The 18,045-nt window shown below is 47.9% G+C and overlaps 1 protein-coding gene across 4 annotated transcripts in view; it reads left to right on the forward strand.

The window, feature by feature from the left end:
• CHST11 (carbohydrate sulfotransferase 11) overlaps window positions 1-18,045 on the forward strand; it is a 281,254-nt gene that overhangs the window by 114,922 nt on the left and 148,287 nt on the right. For all 4 annotated transcript variants that reach the window (XM_082634460.1, XM_082634462.1, XM_082634461.1 and 1 more), the window contains exon 2: window positions 17,280-17,365. In XM_082634460.1, coding sequence (XP_082490586.1) covers window positions 17,280-17,365 — 86 coding nt within the window. The remainder of the gene's footprint in view (window positions 1-17,279; window positions 17,366-18,045) is intronic.

Consider the following 18,045-nt stretch of genomic DNA (forward strand, 5'->3'; position numbering starts at 1 on the left):
GGCTTGGGTCACCACACCCTCAATTATCACCGGCAGTGATAATTGAGAGGCACGTGGAATGGTTATTTACAAATGGTTATTTGTAATGGAAGACCACAGATAATGGTCACCTAAGGTCAACCCTAGGTAATCAGTCCCTTTTATTCTCTTTTTAAAATTTCATTTATTTATTTTTGGCTGCATTGGGTCTTCGTCGCTGTGCGCGGGCTTTCTCTAGTTGCATCAAACAGGGGCTACTCTTCGTTGCGGCGCACAGGCTTCTCATTGCAGTGGCTTGGCTTGTTGCGGAGCATGGGCTCTAGGGTGCGTGGGCTTCAGTAGTTGTAGCACGCGGGCTCAGTAGTTGTGGCTTGCGGGCTCTAGAGCGCAGGCTCAGTAGTTGTGGCGCACGGGCTTAGCTGCTCCGCGGCGTGTGGGATCTTCCCAGACCAGGGCTTGAACCCGTGTCCCCTGCATTGGCAGGCAGATTCTTAACCACTGCGCCACCAGGGAAGCCCAGTCCCTTTTATTTCCGATAGACGTTTGAAGAAAATGCTTGAATTTTGAATAAAACCATTTGCTTTTTGCTGTTAAGGCCCTTCAGTTATTTCATTAAGGGATTGAAGCCAGAAATCATTTATGACTTTTCCCCTATACATTATAGATTTGGGGGATAAAATATCTTTTGGGATTTCTGTTAACAAGAAGGCAGAGTCTAGGCTTAAGCAAGAGTATAAAAGAAAATTGAAACTCAAAATTGGTTTCTTGATTTGACTAAAGTTTCCAGTACAGTAAAGCCAAAAGCTTTGACTACATGCATGGGCCAGCATAGTAAAGGTCAGGATGTTAAAACAAAAAAAGTTTAATTCAAAGAAGTTTAATTACTTAAGTTTAAGTTCGACATTGGGCTGCCTGTTTCCAAATACCCTGAAACTCAATTATGCTTATCGTGAAAAGCGTGTGTTGATGTTTATTGAGATGAGAAGGAAGTGAAAGGCCAAAGTGTTTCCCTCTGTTTCTGTGACCCTCCCACTTCTGTCCTGATCTCCCTCTCCATGAAGTCACTCGCCTTTGACCTTGGACATCCAGGAGCTTACTTCTCCCATCAGAACTTCTTAGAAGCAGATGCTTCCTGCATCCTCACTCTTATGCACTTGGGTCCTGCTCCCAGGATGCTGACCTCCTTGACCTTCTGCTGGAGGAGTAACCTCAGACTTGGTCAGATGGAGGATCACCTGGAAATCACCATAATCTATTAATATTTTTGAGATATTAGTATTATATATCAATGTATGTATATATCTATTCATATATATGTCAAGCATAACTGTGTCAACGGTTTAACAAAGTTTATGGGAGAAAAGCTTGATAATTGAGAAAATTCTACCCCTATTTGTTTGCTTTTGATGTTGTGGTTTTTCAAACGTTTAGAAAGCTGGTTGTTATTTGATTTAGTGGCTTAACACTGGAGACGCTGTCTGGGATTTCTGACCTCAAAAATTCTATCACCCTGGGCTTCCCTGATGGTGCAGTGGTTAGGAATCCGCCTGCCAGTGCAGGGGACACGGGTTCGTGCCCCGGTCCGGGAAGATCCCACATGCCGCGGAGTGGCTAGGCCCGTGAGCCACAACTACTGAGCCTGCGCGTCCGGAGCCTGTGCTCCGCAACGGGAGAGGCCACAACAGTGAGAGGCCCCGCGCACTGCGATGAAGAGTGGCCCCCGCTCGCCGCAACTGGAGAAAGCCCTCGCACAGAAACGAAGACCCAACACAGCCAAAAATAAATATAAAATAAATAAATTAATTAAAAAAAATTCTATCACCCTTAGGGCTAACATCTTTAGCCACTTTGCTCTACCTTCTGGCAATGAAGTCCGGGCAGTTATTTGGAGGAGGGTTGGGTCTTATAATAAGGGGGTCTTTCTTGGTTCTGCTAAAGACCACTACCCCATTCTGCCCTGACACTCACAGGGTGTGGTGGCTTCCAGTGTTATTCAGGCCACTGGTTCAGGGACCTTGGCGTTGTGATGAATGGCTTGGGTATTGGGCTATATCAGGGGGCTGCTTATCCTGGAGCTTCCTGCCTGCACCTGAGTGAGCTTTCTCTTTGGGGTCACCCTCAGAGGGTACAGGGCATTTTGATGCTGCGGCACTGTGTCATTTGGACTTGAGGATATTTATCTTGGCTTGGAAAAGAAAGCATTAAATTTGCGGTCAGGAGAGAGAGAGAAGGAGAGAGGGAGGGAGAAAGGCAGGGGGGACACATTCCTTCCAGGGGTTTGGACTTTAAGATGAGGCATGGGGATGGGGATAGGGATGAAGGCAGGCCCACAGGTCTGTGGAGAGAGTCAGGGATTGTCACCACCATCATCATCATCCTATCCGATCGAAAAAGGCTATGACTGTAAGATGCCCCGCGATTTCAGAGAAGTTAAAAAACATGAAAATGACATGAATCATGGTTGGCAGTGGGTGCTTTCATCTCACGTAATCCTCTTAATCTTAAAAGTCAAGTTCTCTCGTTCCCATCTTATCGGTGAGAAATCTGGGACACAGAACTTGCAGAAGATCACTCAGCTGGCTAGTGTAGGAGCCGAGATTGAAGCAGGTATTCCACCACCCTTAGGGCTAACATCTTTAGCCACTTTGCTTTACCCCCTGGCAATGAAGTCCGTGGTGTCTGAACACTTTGATGTCAACATTTTGACCCAGCTGTGTCAGACAGATATGTTAACTCCATTCCATTACTTTTAGTAAGTAACTTAAACCTCATTGATATGTTTTCACATTATTCTTTTTTTTTTTTTTTTGCGGTACGCGGGCCTCTCACTGTTGTGGCCTCTCCTGTTGTGGACTACAGGCTCCGGACGCGCAGGCTCAGCGGCCATGGCCCACGGGCCCAGCCACTCTGCAGCATGTGAGATCTTCCCGGATCGGGGCACGAACCCGTGTCCCCTGCATCGGCAGGCAGACTCTCAACCACTGCGCCACCAGAGAAGCCCCCATTATTCTTTTTTTTTTTTTGGGGGTACGCGGGCCTCTCACTGTTGTGGTCTCTCTCGTTGCGGAGCACAGGCTCTGGACACACAGTCTCAGCGGCCATGGTTCACGGGCCCAGCCGCTCCGCGACATGTGGGATCTTCCCGGACCGGGGCATGAACCCGTGTCCCCTGCATCAGCAGGCGGACTCTCAACCACTGCGCCACCAGGGAAGCCCCCCATTATTATTCTTAATAAGGGCTGGACCCAGGGTTGTGAAATGCTGCTTTCGGTGTGTTTCATGTCTGCTCCGCTCCTCCCCCTCTCCTACATCAGGTAGATCTCTGTTGATAACATTCAGATAATAAACACTTACCTGCTATATTAGTCTAGAGAATCTGTTAGTTACCAGCTGTGTGACTCTGCAGATACCTCTCTGCACTTGCTTCCTCGTCTGTAAAATGGGAATGATAACACTTACGTTTCAGGATGGTAGTGAAGAAGGGAAAGTTAAATAACGTTTACTAAAGTACCTGGCATTCGGCGTGGTGTATAATAGGAACTCAAAATATGTTCAGCTTGTTCCTGTCCCCCCTCTCCCTGGGTCACCGTATAGTAGGTGGCCACAAGCCCTGAACCAGAACCCTTTCTAACACACCTGGCGATGTCTCACATATATAGACAAGCAAGTGGCTCTCACACCCCCTTGTAGCTGGAATCATTTGCAAACACCTTATTACTGTTTTACAGCTTTTTAATTTGCCTGCACAAATAGAGCCTGCCTGGCTGACTTTGAAGGAATTTTAATATCTAAACGCAGCCTGGATGTGTGTGCTGCACCCCAAGAAGTCATGCCTTCCTGCTTATGCCAGCAAGGATCTTGTGCATGACTTCCTTACTTCTTGGAGAAAGATGGGACTCTGTCTCTCCATATTGTCAGAAAGCTTTTTTTTGTTTGTTTGAAAAAAAAAAAGTCTCAAAATGGGAAACATTTTCCTGGAGAAAATCGCTACGGTAACTCAGGTCCTTTCTTGCGCGTCCTTGGGTTAATTCCCATCCCATTGCATGTCTTGGGAGGGACTGTGGAGTGAGGTTCAGACTTGCATCTTGGATTCCCTAAGAGGGAGGGAGGGAGGGAGGGAGATGGGAAGTGTGGGCGTGCGTAATAGGATACAGATGCAGTGGTCTTTTCCCTCTGACCATATTTCAAGAAGAATAACATTTGAAGCACAGCCTAGCTTCCCCCAAAGCCCACATGTGCCTTTTCTGCCCCCATCCTGAGCCTCCCCTTCACTCATTTTTGGATCTTCTGCACCTGCCCCGTCCCTCTACTACTTGGTGGTGGCAACATAAATTACACTTCAGCAACTTATGGCCCTGAGACGTGCAAAAATTAAGTGCTGTCATTTTTCAAAGATCTATTGGGGAAGACTGTCCACATCAGTGGCTGCAGATAATTTCGGTGTCCTCTCTGGGAAAATGCCAGCTTTTTGTTTAGAATGTCTCTGGCTTTCCAGTAGCACCTTTAACACTGAGAGCTGATCTGGATCTAGTATTATATTGAAGCCATCATTTTTAAGTGGGAAAAATGATATACAACATGGAAGAAAGGCACAAGGCACTCTGACAATTGTTTTCATTTTTATATGTGTGCGCATTTACCTAGCCAAGATCCTGATCCTCATAATATTATGAATTCTGCTGCTTTCATTTCAACCTCTTTTCCATATCTTCACATTATTGCTTTTAATAACAGTATCATTTTTTGAGTAGTGAATATACTGTGATTTGTTAATGATGTACCTAAGTGAACTATGATTTATGAAATTATTCCTCTGATCTTGGACATCTTAGAGTGTTTACAGTTTTTTCCCATCAGAAGGGAAGTATTATAGTAAACATCTTTGTGCATAAACCTGTTAGCTTCTGTTGAATTGTTCCCTTGGTGTAGTTTCCCAAGAGGGAAATTGCTGGAGTTGAAGGCAGTAAACATCTTCACAGTTCCAGTGATGTAGCGCATATGGGGATATTTTTAAAATCAGTGTTCTCTCTGCTAGCGTCTTGGGCCAGAAACATGTCAGAAGAAAATAATACAAGTGAACAATTAAAAAGATAATTTCCATCTTTAACTCATCTAGACATATGGAAATGAAAATGTGGGTTTGCGTAGATGGGTGGCTGGCTGCCTTGGAAGGCTCCGCTCTTTATTACTGTGACTGTGTCTTTCATTGTGGGAGACAATCTCTAGCTGTCTTGTGCTTCTGGAGAAAAGGTATGCACGCCGTCTGTTCAACACCCCCGCTTCAGCATCCTGAACCTGCCTTACGCTCATTTGGAGCAGAATGGTTAGACCTCCATCATATGTCACCAACTGTGACGAGAGTTCCTCTCCCATTCGTGAAATAACCTAGTGTCCACAGATGAATATGTGTATATCGTGTGTACAACAGTGAGATTTTGGGTTGGAATAGAAGAGGATTTTGAGGTGCTCTTTTGGGAGATAGAAAAAGAAGGTACTGGACATCAGGGATGGTTAGCTAATTGTAGCTTATTGAGGACTTATCTCAGACCAGGTGCTGTTCCAAACACTTGACATGGATGAATTTATTTAGTCCTCAAAACATCCCTACTAAGTAGGCATATCATTATCCCCATTTCACAGATGGAGTAACTGAGGCCAAGAGATTATCTTGTCAGGGTCACACAGGACATGAACCGACGTGTATTCGTTTCCTAGAGCTGCCATAACAAAAGTACCACTGTGTGCGTCTGTCTGTGTCCTCCCTTCTTATAAGGACCAGTCATTGGATTTAGGACCCACTCTAATCCAGGACAACCTCTCTTAATTTAGTAACATCTGCAAAGACCCTATTTCTAAATAAGATTCCATTCTGAGGTTCTGAGGGGACATGAATTGAGGGGGACAGTATTCAGTCTACGACACTATGGACAGGGTGGAGAAAAGGGAAAGAAAGCAGGAGCCCAGGTAGGAGCAGGTTTTGACCAGATGGCCCTGAGAGAGACACAGGATGGGCGACAGTCCCCTTGGGCCTTTGAAGAGGCTGTGAGCCAGGAGCGAGTGGAGGAGCCCTGTGCAAGAGATGGGGGTGCCTGGCACAGCCCGGCTGTATCAGCGTGAAATGATCCTGCCCGGAGCCAGCTAGCTTTGTGAGGATGGCTTTAAGGAGTAGGTTTGGGGTTAATGCCCTGCCATGCTTCAGTAGCTTAAGGAAAGGTTACCTAGAATATTTCCCTTCTCAAGCCGCCGAGTTATTCATTACACCGTGTCTCTGAAGCCGTGGAGGAAGCCCAGAGGCAGACATAAATGTCTCCAGTCATAAAATCAGACTTGGAGCACCAGCCACAGGGAAGAAAGTATTTTGGCATATTATCTGCATCATTGCAAAATAAATTTATAAGCATTCCAAGAAGACTGCAGGGGAGAGTGTAGAAATTCTCCAGCAGGCAAGGAAAGGTAAATGAAAATTAACTGTACCATGCCCATTAATTATTCCTTCCAGGTGTGTAGAATGTAATTAATATAATGTGGACTACTGTGCTGTCTCTCTTGTTTTATTTAGGTGACCATAAAAGGTAATTTATAAGGGCTTTCCTAAGTTAACTGCCAATTTAATTCCTTGGACTGTGTTTTTCCACAGGCTCTTAGGTTTCTCAACAGTAAAATTCATCCACCGCTGTAGGGGCTTTCAGGAATTTGTGATGAGCTTTGGGCTGGGGGCTGCTTCTCCTTCACCTGAGATGCTCAGTGTCTCCACCCTGAGACCAGCCCGAAGGTGCCAATTCCTGTTAATCCTCTGTTAATGTGAGAGTTTTCATGTCACTGAGTGTGACAGTTGTGTACAAAAGAATCTTTTAAAGAACTTTTAAGTTATAAATCTAGCAAGCTAGCCTTTAAGTTAAGAATCTTACTCTGCGACTCAGAAATCTAGTAAATTTTAAGTTACATTTAGGGTAGCATTTGATTAATCATTGACCCTTGAACAAACTTCACCTTCTTTTAACGTTTTAAATTGCACTTAAAATCTCATATACTTAATGTCCTTTTTGAGTACTTCAGATGTCTCATTAACAAACACGTACTTAAATAATATAAATCTAATACCTCAATGACAAACATTAAGTTTCTTAAATGCTCCAATATTATATGTAAACGTAGAAGATTTCAACTTAAAATCTCAAGTCAAATAAATTGTTCAATTAAATCCTTCCTATTGGTAAGGCAGGGTAACTCCTCGTACTTGAGTAGGTCAAAATCTTAAAAATATTAATCTTATGGGTTTTCTTCTTAAACATTTCTGTACTTATTTAAAATAATAGCCATATTGAGATATAATTTACATATAAAATTCACTTACTCTAAGTGTAGAAGTCAATGAATTTTAGTATGTTTGCAGAGTTCTACAACCATCACCACAATCTAATTTTAGAACGTTTCCATCACCCTAAAAAGAACTTTCGCATCTATTTACTGTTCCTTGCCTCCCTACCCCCAGCCTTAGACAACCACTAGCCTACTTTCTGTGTCTTTATATTTGCCTGTTCTGGACTTTTTTGGTACTTAATTTGAAATCATGGTGGGTTTTTAAGGAAGCGGTTTTGACGTCTCAAACAATTTTGGGGTCACCTGCGATTTTGGGGGTTACTGCCTCCGTGGCTGGAAGCGTCTTTGTGAGCCGACCCCTGGCTGGGGAGCTGAGCTCTGCCACTTACTGCCTAATTCAAATGTCTCCCCACGGAAGACCAGACCCCACCTGGTGGCTTCGTTCCATTCTGATTCCCTGCCCGCCCACTGGGCTCACTGCTCTAAGACCCAGTGAAAGTGACAGCTGACTGCAGACCATGGTGTCTCGCTCCAAGGCCACGGTTCTGAAGTCACGCCCGGCGAGCCACGCTCCTGTGACCCCCTAGCATCCTCACAGCGCCCACTCATAGGCCACCAGTCAAGGCACTCACCCAGCAGCCTCTTGGCCCATCTCAGGTTCACGCTCCATGTCCTGGTGAGACAGCTTAGAAAGCAAAACCCCAGCAGGGACTCAACCAGATATTTGTACCTCCACGTTCATAACAGCATTATTCACAGCAGCCAGAAGGCAGAGGCAACCCAGGTGTTCATCAGTGGATGAATAGATAAACAAAAATGTGGATATACATACAGTGGAACTTCATTTAGCCTTAGAGGGAGATTCTGATGTGCTACACCGTGGATGAACCTTGAAGACATTATGCTAAGTGACATAAGCCAGACACAGAAAGGACAAATACTGTTTGATTCCACTTACCTGAAGTCCCTAGAGGAGGCAGAATCATAAAGACAGAAGGTACACTAGAATGGTGGTTGCTAGAGGAAAGGTGATAAGTGGGCAGATGGGTCACGTGGGGCCTCCTGGGCCATAGAAAGGCCTCTGGATTTTGTTCTAAGATGGTGGGAAGACTTGGGAGCAGAGAGGATGTTGTGAACTGGTTTATATTTTGGGAAGGTTATTCTGGCCGCTGATAGGGAATAGGGTAGGGAGGCCGAGCTGGCAGCAGGGAGGCCAGTTAAGAGGACTTCGTCCTAGCCCCAGGGGCGGTGATGATGGCTCGGACCAGGTGTTTGGGACCAAGATGAGCTGATGGGGGGAGAGGGTGATGGCAGGTAAGGCACAGGAATTAAGAATGACTCCTGGCTGTTGAGTCTGCCTAGCTAGGTGCATAGTGGTGGTGTTTAACGCAATGGGGGACATCGGGGAGAGGGACGTTTTAGGGGTGGAAGTCATGAGTTCTCCTTATCAGTGTTTATTGTGTTCTGCAACCCCAAGCTGAGCCTAAACGAGCCCTCTTATCCCTGACCTGATTCTTTCAAGATGTCTAAGTTGGGGAGTTTTAAACCATGTCTCACGACCCATTGGTAGGTTGAAAAATCACTTTAATGAGGGCTTCCCTGGTGGTGCAGTGGTTGCGAGTCCGCCTGCCGATGCAGGGGACGCGGGTTCATGCCCCGGTCTGGGAAGATCCCACATGCCGCGGAGCGGCTGGGCCCGTGAGCCATGGCCGCTGAGCCTGCGCATCTGGAGCCTGTGCTCCGCAACGGGAGAGGCCACAACAGTGAGAGGCCCGCGTACCGCAAAAAAAAAAAAAAAAAAAAAAAAAAATCACTTTAATTGAGTTGTACTAATATTAAAGAAAAATAGAAGACAGAGCATCACATGTAAACTGGGTTCAAAAGGAGAAAGGGACAAGGAACAGGAGTCAGGACACCCTTGTTCTAACCATACCTCTGCCTTTAACGAGCCATGGGGCCTGGAGTGAGTCCCTTATGCCCCTGTGTCCATTGCCTCACCTGTGAAATGGGGCTGGGGTGAGGAGGGCCCCGCTGGATTCACCCCATCCTCCCCCCTTTTCTCTCCTTCAACTCCTTTGCACGCTCTCTCAGTAGGCGGACCACAGACCGTACTGGCCAGAAAGGTCATCATTGAGCTTTGCTTCCTGCCATGTCTGTTGTTCAGTCAGAACCAATTCTGAGGGTGCTTTTCCCCAGCTGTACATACCCAGGCCTTTCACTGGTGTGGAAGTCATTGGACCAGCTGGTCTCTAAAGACCCTGCTTGTCCTAGATGTGCCTCTGTCTGCACTAACCTATCTGGTCGGCAGCTGGCTGCACTTGGGCAGGGACCTTGTGACTTTTGGAAGTCGGCACAACCCTCTGCTCTGGGCACGTTTTCACAGAAGGGCCAGGATCATCTAAAAGGGGGTGGTTTGATTGCCATGGATTTTGGTGAGTGTATGTGATAGCCGAGTTGTTCTCCCGGCAGGTGAGGGTTGTAATGTATACAGTATATTCTTCAAAGCCGAGTGTCAGAGTCCCTTAGTGGAAGGTTTTTATGTAGTAAATCTCCTGGCTTTTAGATGAAGCTGTGCTCTTTCTCTTCTTGTGTTATACGAAGCGCATTCACCTAATTCTTAGACTTATACCTTTGACCTTCATCTCTGGAAAGTTTAATTCATTTTAGTTCTATAGCCACAGGTTAGACATCAGGAGCTTTGAGGAACTTACAGTAAGTAGGAGGGGAGATTGACATGGGAATTAGCTATAGTAAGGGTTCAGATTAGTCCCAAGTCAAAACCCCAGATCCCTCATTATTCTAGCTGCCTGTAGGGTCTCCAGTAAGGAGAAGCAGATCTGGAGATGTTTTTGAATGGCTCTGGGATGTCCCTGTTGGAGGGACTGTGAGAAGGAAGGAATAGGAAGTGGGAAAATTGAAGTTTATTAATCAGGTATTAATGGCAGCTTAGGCTGAACCCGGCTCCCACCTCAGTGTTGGGGGCTCCTGAAAAGTCACCTGTGAACACAGGTGTGCTGAGTGTCTGTAAAACACGTGAAGGTCCTGGGTAGCTGGAGAACACCGGGTCAATATTCAGGACTGCCTTTTTTTTTTTTTTGCTGTACACCGGCCTCTCGCTGTTGTGGCCTCTCCCGTTGCGGAGCACAGGCTCCAGACGCGCAGGCTCAGCGGCCATGGCTCACGGGCCCAGCCGCTCCGCGGCATGTGGGATCCTCCCAGACCGGGGCACGAACCCGTGTCCCCTGCATCGGCAGGCGGACTCCCAACCACTGCCCAACCACTGCGCCACCAGGGAAGCCCATTTATTTATTTAGTTAGTTAGTTAGTTTTGGGGGGCTGTGTTGGGTCTTCGTTTCTGTGCGAGGGCTTTCTCTAGTTGCAGCAAGTGGGGACCACTCTTCATCGCGGTGCACGGGCCTCTCACTGTCGCGGCCTCTCTTGTTGCGGAGCACAGGCTCCAGACGCGCAGGCTCAGTAGCTGTGGCTCACGGGCCCAGTTGCTCCGCGGCATGTGGGATCTTCCCGGACCGGGGCTTGAACCCGTGTCCCCTGCATTGGCAGGCAGATTCTCAACCACTGCGCCACCAGGGAAGCTAGGGCTTTTTTAACCTGCGGTTCTCCAGGGAGACCTCTTGCTGTCCTGTGCTTAGAAATTAGGAACTTTGAGTCAGAAGGGACTCAGACATCTTCTGGTTTGACCTTGTCACCTGACCAAGGAGAAATCTGAGGCCCAGGGAGACTGCGTTCAAAGTGGGGAGACGCTTCATGTGGTGGCAGAGCTGGGGGATCAGGCCTCTGACTTTTCCCATGGACGGTTCTGGGTGCCAGGTCCCAGGTAATTTTACATTTTCATTGAATTCCCACAACCACCCTAAGATTTAGGCATTATTGCTGCATTTTAACATTGAGTTTCGGAGATGAGGACCTTAAGCCAGTGTCCCAAGACTCACCTAGAACTTGAATCCGGTTCCGGTGGACTCCACCTAATTCCACAGGGTGCTGCTGGGTGACCATCTCATCCCCGTGCACCTTCAGCACAGTGACATCTGAAACGGATGGGGGAGAGCTGTGATGTAGGGCCTTTCAGGGCGAGCTGTGGGTCCCACAGCTGAAAGCGGCATGGCCCGTCCTGACGGAAGTGGCTCCCTCTCAGGGAGTCGGGTAGCGCTTCCCCTTCTCCTGACTTGATGAGATTGACTCAGACACTGCCCCATTCCAACGTCCTTTTGACAGACGGGCTGGACCGTACTGGACCAGGGCACCAGCACGAATGGGTGCATTGGGAGAAAACACCTCTGTAACTGCATCACTGCTGTGCACTCAGAGCGTGCAGTGACAGAGGAAGCATGCCCAGGCTGTTAGCAAATGAGGGGATTTGAAAAGTGTCCGGAGTCTGCTGGGTGTTAGGGCTGTTTGGCCAGCGGCAGGAGTGCAGACCCATCTGGACTTGGGTGATTTAGTACAGAAGTGCCTCACCTCGAATGTTGAGGGAGGTGAGAGCACTGATCTTTGTGGTGGGAGCCCTAAGTGTAAATGCATCTTTGCCTGCCTTTAGCGATAGCATGATAAGGTGATGAAGACCTCCGGTTCCAGAAACAACCTAGGTTTGACTTTGCTACCTGCCCTGCCATTTGCTGGCTGTGTGATCTCGGGCAAGTTACTTGATCTCTCTGGGCCTCTGTTTCCTCAACAGTCAAATGGGAATAAATGCTATTATTCAGTATTTCTAACTTACAAGGTTTTGATGAGAATTAAATGAAGCAACGTAAAAAAAAAAGGCTTAGCCTCGAGTCAGGCATCAGGTACTTGGTAAATTCTCGATAAATGCTAGTTCTCATGATTATTATTATTAACTATTGCTGTATTTTGTAAGACCTGAGTTCCAGCCCAGGCTCTGCCGCTGGCTGCTTTGGGGACCTTGGCAAGTGTTTCAGCTCTCTGAGTTTCTTCTGTGAATTGAAGGACTGTAATCCAGCTGAGAATTCCAATGCATCAAAAGCAAGTTTCCACCCCGGATCCCACAGCATTTTAGTTTTATGTCTTTAGACCCGAATTAACTGCACAGGCAGGGTCCCAGGGAACCACTCAGGGAATGAGACGGGCTTCCCTCCTTTGTCACTCGGTAACCTTCTGTCACCTGCTCTCAGCTGACTGGGAGCGGAGCGTCCACTTAAGAACATTCTCTTCATCATAGCATGAAGCGGCAAACGTGGGTGGCTTGGTTTTAATTTTAACTTCATTCATGTATGTTGGAAAAGTGGCGGTTCCTGACGTACAATGATTTGACCTACGATTTTTTAAGTTTACGATGGTGTGAAATCGATACATATTCAGTGGAAACTGTACTTTGATTTTGGAATTTTGATCTTTTCCCCAGGCTAGGATATGTGATCTGATCCTCTCTGGTGATGCCGGGGAGCTGCGGGGACCCACAGATCCTGGTGAGCACACGATCACCAGGATAAACAACCAATACGCGCATAGCCATCCTGCACCCAGACAGCCGCTCCGCTTTTCACTTTCAGTACCGTATTCAATAAATTACATGAGATATTCAACACTTGATGATAAAATAGGCTTTGTGGGACTTCCATGGTGGCGCAGTGGTTGAGAGTCCGCCTGCCGATGCAGGGGACACGGGTTCGTGCCCCGGTCCGGGAAGATCCCACATGCCGTGGAGCGGCTGGGCCCGTGAGCCATGGCCGCTGAGCCTGCGCGTCCGGAGCCTGTGCTCCGCGACAGGAGAGGCCACAGCAGTGAGAGGCCCGCGGACCGCAAAAAAAAAAAAAAAAAAAAGGCTTTGTGTTAGATGATTTTGCCCAACTGTAGGCTAATGTAAGTGTTCTGAGCATGTTTTAAGTATGCTAGGCTAAGCCATGCTGTTTGGTAGGTTAGGTGTATTAAATGCATTTTCAGCTTAACAATATTTTCAACTTACGATGGGTTTATTGAGACATAATCTCATCCTAAGTCAAGGAAGATCTGTATACCCAACTGTTTCTGGGTCTAAGAAATCATACTGTGAATTAAACCAATGAGATTCTTATAAAATGGTCTTGCATTTCATTGATTTGAGTTTAGAAAGGAGAAAACAAGTGCTGTAGCTAAATAAAACTTGTGGTGGCAGGTGGGCAGCGGAAGGCCACCGTTAAATGTCTTCAGGGACTCCTTTCTTAGGGCTTTTGATCATCAGACCTTCCATTTTCAAAGGAAAAAAATAACAGCAGCCTGTTGATACTGGCAGTTTCCTTTTTACATAGCAGGAAACAATCTGTCTGATGAGTGTAAAGGAAGCCTTAAATCCTAGATCATTCATGAACCTCTTTGAGTACCTACTGTGTGCCAAGCATCAGAGAAACAACATGGATAAGATGGAGGGGGGTTTTACCCCCCCTTACTTAATATCTGGCATATCCTAGGTGCTTAATAAAAATTTCAGTAAGAAAATGAATATGGGCAATAATTGTTAATAGTTTGGCTGTCACATCACATCATTTTGATGACTCGTGTAACACTGGGTTACATTTTAAATCACCTGTTCTAGAAGCGGTCAGCCAACCAGGTCTGGGGCCAGGAGGAAACTATTGAGAACTATTGAGAAGGTGGACTTGACACCTGCTGTTGGTCCAGCATAGCAGCCGAGAGCATAGGCCGCCTATGTCAGAATCCTGTCTTCATCTCTTCCTAGTCACGAGACCTAGGCGAGTTCCCTAACCTTACTGTGCCGCAGTGTTCCCATCTGTAAAGTGGGGACAGTAGTGGGCCCACCCCGTAGGGTTGTCATGTGGATTAAATGTGTGCTCTGCTTGGTGCACTGTGGGTGCCCTCCAAATGTTAACTGCCACCCTCTGTGTGTGATGGTCACTCGACCTCCTCTGATGCATTAGGCACACAGGATAAATAAACCCATGTGCATGATTGCTGGCCCTTCCTTTGCCTCCCAGGCCCTAGCAAGTAGGTCCTCATTGCTATCATTTGGGTATGAAAGAGCTCTGTCATCAGGTTGGAGTCTCAGCTTGGCAACTTTTTCCCTGCATGGCCTTGACCTTGGTCAAGTTCCTGAGGTTAAGGGAGGCTCAGAGAGGTTATCTGGAAAATACAGGTACTTCCTTTACTGTGTGAAGGATTATGCTGAGCCCAGCGCCCGGCTCACAAGGCGAACTCCATAAGTGGTGAGATTGTTATCATCCCCATAAAAGGCACCCAAGGACCTGGCTTTTGTGGCCTGGGGTGCCGGAGCTGGTTGGTGGGGCCCCCACTGAAGTCACGGGCTAGGCCTGCAGGAGGCCCCGAGGGTGGCTGGCCTTGGGAAAGGGCCCACATGGTCAAAGCATTTGAAAGGCCTTGTAGTAGAAAAAGAAACCAATTAAATAATACTGCCCCCCATAAAAGCTGACTTTTAATGGGTTCTGTGGTGGGGTTTTCTCCGTGGCGGTCTCGTAGCCATAGGTCTTGAGGAGACTGTCTGCCTCTCTGGGGAGAGTTTAATCTTGCACGGCGTGGGCACAATTTTACACGTTTTACGGCTGTTTTGTCTCCCCTGAAGTGTTGCTGTGTCCTTGTGCGCTGAGGGCAACCTGCGTGCAGTTAACAGTTTACCTCGTTTTGGGTGGAAATGAAAAATGAAGTAATAAATTAAAGAAAAACACAACGTGGATTTTTCCCCTCTTGTGGAGACACCCGTGGAAGAACAAAGAACCAGTGTCTTCCCGGATCACTTGCTCAGATTCTAATGGCTTTTATGTGTAGACATTTGCCCACAGGATCCCTTCCTCCCCAGAGAGGGCTGCGGGGCATGTCGGGTGTGTCTGGGGCTTGTACTGCCTACCCCAGGGCGGGGGTCAGCAAACGACGGCCCTGGGGCCACATCCAACCCACCGCCTGTTTTTGTGAAATGATTGGGAAAAGAAAAAAATCCAGAGAAGATTTCCTGACACGTAAGAATTACATGGACTTCAGGTTTCAGTGCCAGAAATGGAGGTGTATTGGCGCATCATCCCGCCTGTGCGTTTGTGTGTCGTCTGGAGCTGCTTCTGCCCTGCCCCAGCTGAGTCGAGAAGTTTCCATATACTGTGTGGTGCAAAGCCAAATACTCTCTTGCCCTTTATGGAAAAGGTTGGCTGACCCTGCTCTAGGAGGTAAAGGAAGTGGGAAAAAACAGCTTCAAGTTTCTCAGAATTGATGATTTATTCTCAGGGTTTCCATGGGGCTCAAAGTGACAAGTCAAAGGAGAATTGCATGAGAAGGAGTCAGTTCTCCTGGAGACCTTCCAGAGGAATCAGCTGCTTGTGGAGATGGCTCTCCTCGCTATTCTGACCTCAGGTTGGCTTCTGAGCAGAGGGGCCTGAGTTATCCCCCTCCGGCCAGCCCTCCCCATCTGCCTGGCTTTCCTGTAAGACTCCCGAAGCCCAGCTTGAGGTCTGGTAACTTCTCATCAGCTCCCTTGATGGTTCGAGAATAAAGAAGTTTCCACCTTCCCTCCCAGGAGGCAAGCGCTTTTTGTCGTCAGTTCTGTGCAGACCTAGTTGATGATCTCCAGTAGCTTCAGAAATGTGTAACCGACACTTTTTGGCCAGCCCCCGGCTTAAACATTCTGCATATAGTAGTAACTCATTTAATCCTCACGACCAACGCAGGGAGTGAGGTCCTCTTCTCACCCCCATTTTACAGAGGAAGAAACAGGCACAGAAAGGTTAGGTATCTTGCTTAAGGTCACACAGCAGGTGTGAGGTAGACCCAGGATCCACACCCAGGCTGTCTGCTCAGGAGTGTCCCGCCTCCTGCCACTGCGCCTGGGGAATTCTTTAGGCCTGTGAAAGGATCTGCTTTCCTTGTTCCCCGCCCTGCCCCTACAATGTCATTCCACAGGAAAACGGCCTCCTGTATGAGAAGGAAGCACTTGTTCCTTCGTTAATTCATCCCTCCCCCCTCCTTCTCCCTCCCTCCCTTCAACAAATAATTGTCAGGAGGGTGACTACGTATTAAACTCTGTGCAAGGGGCTTCACGAGTGAGGGGGGTTTGTGAACAAGAAGAATGGAAAAAGAATCTGTTTTCCTTTGAAAAACAGTTCTTGGTATCCTCAAAGCTGTTGGGTTTTTGAGAAGTTCACTTAATTCCTCCTCTTTTATTCACTGTAAGTGCTCATCCTTACAAGGAGAACCATAACCCGTAAATCTCATCCAGAACCATAAACCCGCCTCCTTTCTGCCTCAAGCTGATATTGTCATTAACAATAATGTAATGTACAAGAGGCTTTGGGGAGGCTGGCCCTCTGACTTACCCAGTGGGAAAAGCCCGCCTGGGGAAGGCCCTGCGCCGTTCTCCCCCTTGACTCCCTGAAAGGGGGCTCCCGCAGGGGCTCGGGAACCAGGAATAAGAGGTCATAACTGATTGTGGAGGGAGAAGGCTGCCGAATTTTAAAAATAGCACCAAGTCTGGCGTTGGTAGAACTCGCTCTCTTGGGACATCAGTTACAACGTCGTCTGCAAAAGTTCAGGGTTTTAGGGCTTCCCTGGTGGCGCAGTGGTTGAGTGTCCGCCTGCCGATGCAGGGGACACGGGTTCGTGCCCCGGTCCGGGAAGATCCCACATGCCGCGGAGCGGCTGGGCCCGTGAGCCATGGCCGCTGAGCCTGCGCGTCCGGAGCCTGTGCTCTGCAACGGGAGAGGCCACAACAGTGAGAGGCCCGCGTACCGCAAAAAAAAAAAAAAAAGTTCAGGGTTTTAGATGCCTGTCTTGTTTTCTGAAAGATTTGCTGGGCAGAATTTTCAGCATTATTTATGTCCTTCTGCGTGTGGACAAGCCTGAAGGCCAGGGAAGACCCATGGGCCCCCATGGCAGCAGGCAAAGGATCAACTCAGCCGGAAGCCTGTTCTCTTCCTTCCCCAACTGTTTCTTCTTCCCTCCTCTGTGCCCTTTTCTTGGTCAGACGGCAAACGTTTGTTGCTCATTTCTGATGAGCCTTCACTTTCTTTCCTCAGTCATGCGGAGGAACCCCTTCGGTGTGGACATCTGCTGCCGGAAGGGGTCCCGAAGCCCCCTGCAGGAACTCTACAACCCGACCCAGGTAAGCCCTGGAAACGTCCTTGCTTCTCGGCTTGGTCTCCACGTGTCAATTTTTTGGGGGGCGGAGAGGGATTGAAAAACGCCCAAATTCTGGTCTTTGGGGATTTGAAACTTTCCTCCGCTGCCTGGCATTTTACCTTCAGTGGTTGCTTTCTTGGTTACCCTTTTGCTCTAGAATGGCTCTGAAATTCTAGTGAGAGGTATTTAGAATGAGAGGAACAGCTTGGTAGAGTGCGGGGCTGAGCTTTCAGACCTGCCCAGGTTTTGGATCCCTGAGAGCCATACAGTTGCAGGTGCCGGCAAGGGGACTCTGAAGTTGCAGAGCCTGCCAGGCTATGCAGTCTCCCCCGTGACACCCCCAAAGAAGGCTCACATGGGGGTGAACTCACCACCCAGCTCCCACATCTGGTTATTAGAGCCCAACGATGTCCCCAAGAGTTGCACCTCACTGCGTCAGTTTGACAAGACTCCCTTGGGTGGGGAGACTTTTTGCTTAAGTGACTGTCACAGTACGTTGGACTTGATTATGAAAAGTGTTCCTCTCTGAGCAAAATAAGCTCCAACCAAGGCAAAGTGCCCTCCATGGAAAGCTAGGAGCGAAGGGAGGAGGCCTGGTTGCCTCGGTGATGGCCTTGTTGGTATGTGTCGGTCTTGACGTGGAGACTCCAAGGCTGGTCCTTT

The sequence above is a fragment of the Mesoplodon mirus genome (genome assembly GCF_964341445.2).
Source record: "Mesoplodon mirus genome assembly, chromosome: 11".
NCBI lineage: Eukaryota > Metazoa > Chordata > Mammalia > Artiodactyla > Ziphiidae > Mesoplodon > Mesoplodon mirus.